General features: G+C 39.0%; 1 protein-coding gene across 1 annotated transcript; it reads right to left on the reverse strand.

Annotated features, from left to right (window-relative positions):
- Window positions 1–229: 229 nt before the first annotated feature.
- LOC129666380 (olfactory receptor 187-like) lies at window positions 230–1159 on the reverse strand. Its single transcript, XM_055593468.1, has one exon. The coding sequence runs from the start codon at window positions 1157–1159 to the stop codon at window positions 230–232; it is 930 nt and encodes a 309-aa protein (XP_055449443.1).
- Between the last annotated feature and the right edge of the window lie 2223 nt (window positions 1160–3382).

Genomic DNA, 3382 nt, shown 5'->3' on the forward strand with positions numbered 1-3382 from the left:
AAACTCCTTTGGCCCTCCCATATAACTTTGCACATAAGTGTGAATTTAAAATACACACATATCCCACACATTCATATACACAAAGACCATCAAGAAAATCTTTATAGGATAAATACATTTTATTTTAGGAAGTAATCAAATATTTAGGAAGTACCCAAAATTTTACTTCATGTAGCTTGCATGATTCTATGGTGTTTTAATAAAAACATAACTGATAATAATATGAGACCTAAGCATTTTTCTTTAGGAATTTTGTCAGTGAATTTTTTACTTGCTTATTTCTCAAACTATAGATAATCGGATTCAGTACAGGAATTACAACAGTGTAAAATACGGAGTCCATCATATCTTGATCATCTACTTGTGGAGATGCAGGACGCACATACATGAAAAGAAGAGAGCCATAGTATAAAGACACAGATAGGAGATGGGCTCCACAGGTGGAAAATGCTTTCTTTATGCCCTTGATAGATTTCTGCTTTAAGATTGAAAACAGAACAAGTGTATAAGACGTCACAATAGTCAAAATACTGAATACTTGAATTGAGCCAGATAAAATAAAAAGCATCAGGTAATTGAGAGAAGGGTCATTACAAGAAATCTTTAACAGTGGCATAACATCACAATAAAAGTGATGTATTGTGTTAGAATTACAGAAAGTTAGTCTGAATAAAAAGCCTTCATGGATTGACACATGTATAAATCCACCTACAAAGGACAATATTAAAAGTCGTACACAGAGTTTATTTGTCATGATCACTGGGTAGAGCAAAGGTTTACAGATGGCCACGTAGCGATCATAGGCCATTGCTGCCAAGAGAAAACATTCTGTGGTTGCACTGATTCCGAATGAAAAAAACTGTATCATGCATTCAGAGAAAGAGATCACTTTACTCTTGGCAAAAAAGTCTAGCAGCATCTTTGGAGTCACTGTAGATGATAAGCAAGTATCCACAAAAGCTAAACTCCCAAGAAATAAGTACATAGGAATGTGAAGGTGAGGGTCATTCCAGATGAGAGTGATCAGACCAAGGTTCCCCACAATGGTGATGAGATAGATGACCAAGAACAGCAGGAACAGGGGGATTTTCCACTGTGGCAGATGAGCGAGTCCTGTGAGAACAAATTCTGTCAGCAGTGTTGCATTCTCTCTTCCCATGTCCTCATTGGATGTCCCTGAAATGAAAGGCAGTTAAAGTATTCAGTATGAGTGTGGGAGGTGGATTTCTGGGTAGTGTAATGTAAATGCAGCCATATACTTATAAGAATGCCATTTTATTGTATCTAATGTTACTGTGATCAATGGAAGCTATAATTGAGATTAAAAATGATGTAAGTTCGTGATCTAAATTTTAAATGTGATTGTACTAACAGATTTATGGAAAACAAGATGTCTTCCAACATTTGTAAGATGTATAGAAAACTAATTTGTCTGGGTAGAAGTTTTGTATCTAAGTTTTAGATTGTGAATCTAAAGTAAAAATGTTTTATGCACTTCTACTATAACTTAGGCAGAAATGAACGGTCTCAACAAACTGGAATATAGTGACTAACTTGAAGGAGAAAGTTAAGAATAAGTTGTATCCAGAAAAAAGCTTCAAAATTAATTCTAAATTAATTATACAGTAGAAGAAAGAATTGGGTTTCTGGGAGTCCTAGAAAACTAGAAGCAATAATATCAGAAACACCTTACTGTATTCAGAGACTCCCAAAGTAGATTATATATCAGAATTTTCTGGGCATATTTGTGTGAAATATAACTGTAGAAAATTATTTATTAGTATAAACAATGGTCTAAGAGTCTGTCTTCAAAAAGCATACCTAAGGAATAAACCTACAAAAAACTGAACACCTAAAGAAGGTGAGCTAGAAGGAGGACCCTGGGTAAGATGATCAGTCTTCACTCAGTATGGCAAATGGGATGGACATTGGAAGAAGGAGAAAACAGGAAAGAGGACAGAAGCCTACCACGGAGGGCCTCTGAAAGACTCTACCCAGCACTGTATAAAAGCAGATACTGAGAGTCATAAACAAACTTTGGGTAGAGTGCAGGGAATCTTAGGAAAGAAGGGGGAGATAGTAAGACCTGGAGAGGATAGGAGCTCCACAAGAAGAGGAACAGAACTAAAATATTTGGGTACAGGTGTCTTTTCTGAGACTGATACTCCAACCAAAGACCATTCATGGAGATAACCTAGAACCCCTGCTCAGATGTAGCCCATAGCAGCGCAGTCTCCAAGTGGGTACCCTAGTAAGGGGAACAGAGACTGTCTCTGACCTGAACTCAGTGGCTAGCTCTTTGACTGCCTCCCCTAGATAGGGGAAGCAGCCTTGCCAGGCCACAGAGGAGGACAATGCAGACAGTTTGTATGAGACCTGATAAGCTAGGGTCAGATGGAAGGGGAGGAGGACCTCCCCTATTCATGGACTTGGAAAGGGGCATAGGAGGAGATGAGGGAGGGAGGGTGGGATTGGGAGAGGACAAGGAAGGGAGCTACAGCTGGGATACAAAGTGAATAAACTGTAATTAATATAAAAAATAAAACTTAAAAAAATCTTAAAAAAAAAAGCATCCCTCACAGGGGTCTTCTATGAGACTGTTTCTCCAACCAAGGACCATGCATGGATATAATCTAAAACCCCTGCTTGGATGTAGCCCATGGTAGCTCAGTACCCAAGTGGGTTCCCTAGTAAGGGGGACAAGAATTATTTCTGACATGAACTCAATGACTGGCTCATTGACCCCCCCCCCCCCCCCGAGAGAGGAGCAGCCTTGCTAGGCCACAGAGAAGGACATTACAGCCAGTACTGAAGATACCTGATAAGCTAGGATCAGATGGAAGGGGAGGAGAACCTCCCCTATCAGTGGACTTGGAAGGGGGCAGGGAGGAGATGATGGAGGGAGGGTAGGATTGGGAGGGAAAGAGGGGAGAGGCTATGGCTGGGATACAAGTGAATGACCTGTGATTAAAAAAAAAAAAAAAAGAAAGCATCCCTAAGGGGAGAAGGACCTCCCCTATCAGTGGACTTGAGGAGGGGCTTGGGAGGAGATGAGGGACGGAGAGTGGAATTGGGAGGGAATGACGGAGGGGACTACAGCTGGGATACAAAGTGAATAAACTGTAATAGAAATAAAATAAAAATTAAAAAAAATCATCCCTAAATGGTTTTAAATTATGAAATCAAATATATATGTGGTAGAACACTGGGGGTAATTAGAAAGCAGAAGAGTAAATCACAAAACAAAAATTACAATACATATCTATTGCTAAAAAGTGACATATGGCATATTCACTAGATGTTCAATGAAAAAACAAAACAAAACATAAAAATCTCTACTTTTGAACTTTGTATGGGGCTTTTTAAACTTGAGCTTGAGAAA

Source organism: Psammomys obesus, unplaced genomic scaffold (assembly GCF_907164565.1).
Source record: "Psammomys obesus unplaced genomic scaffold, mPsaObe1.curated_primary_1811, whole genome shotgun sequence".
In the NCBI taxonomy this organism is placed as follows: Eukaryota; Metazoa; Chordata; class Mammalia; order Rodentia; family Muridae; genus Psammomys; species Psammomys obesus.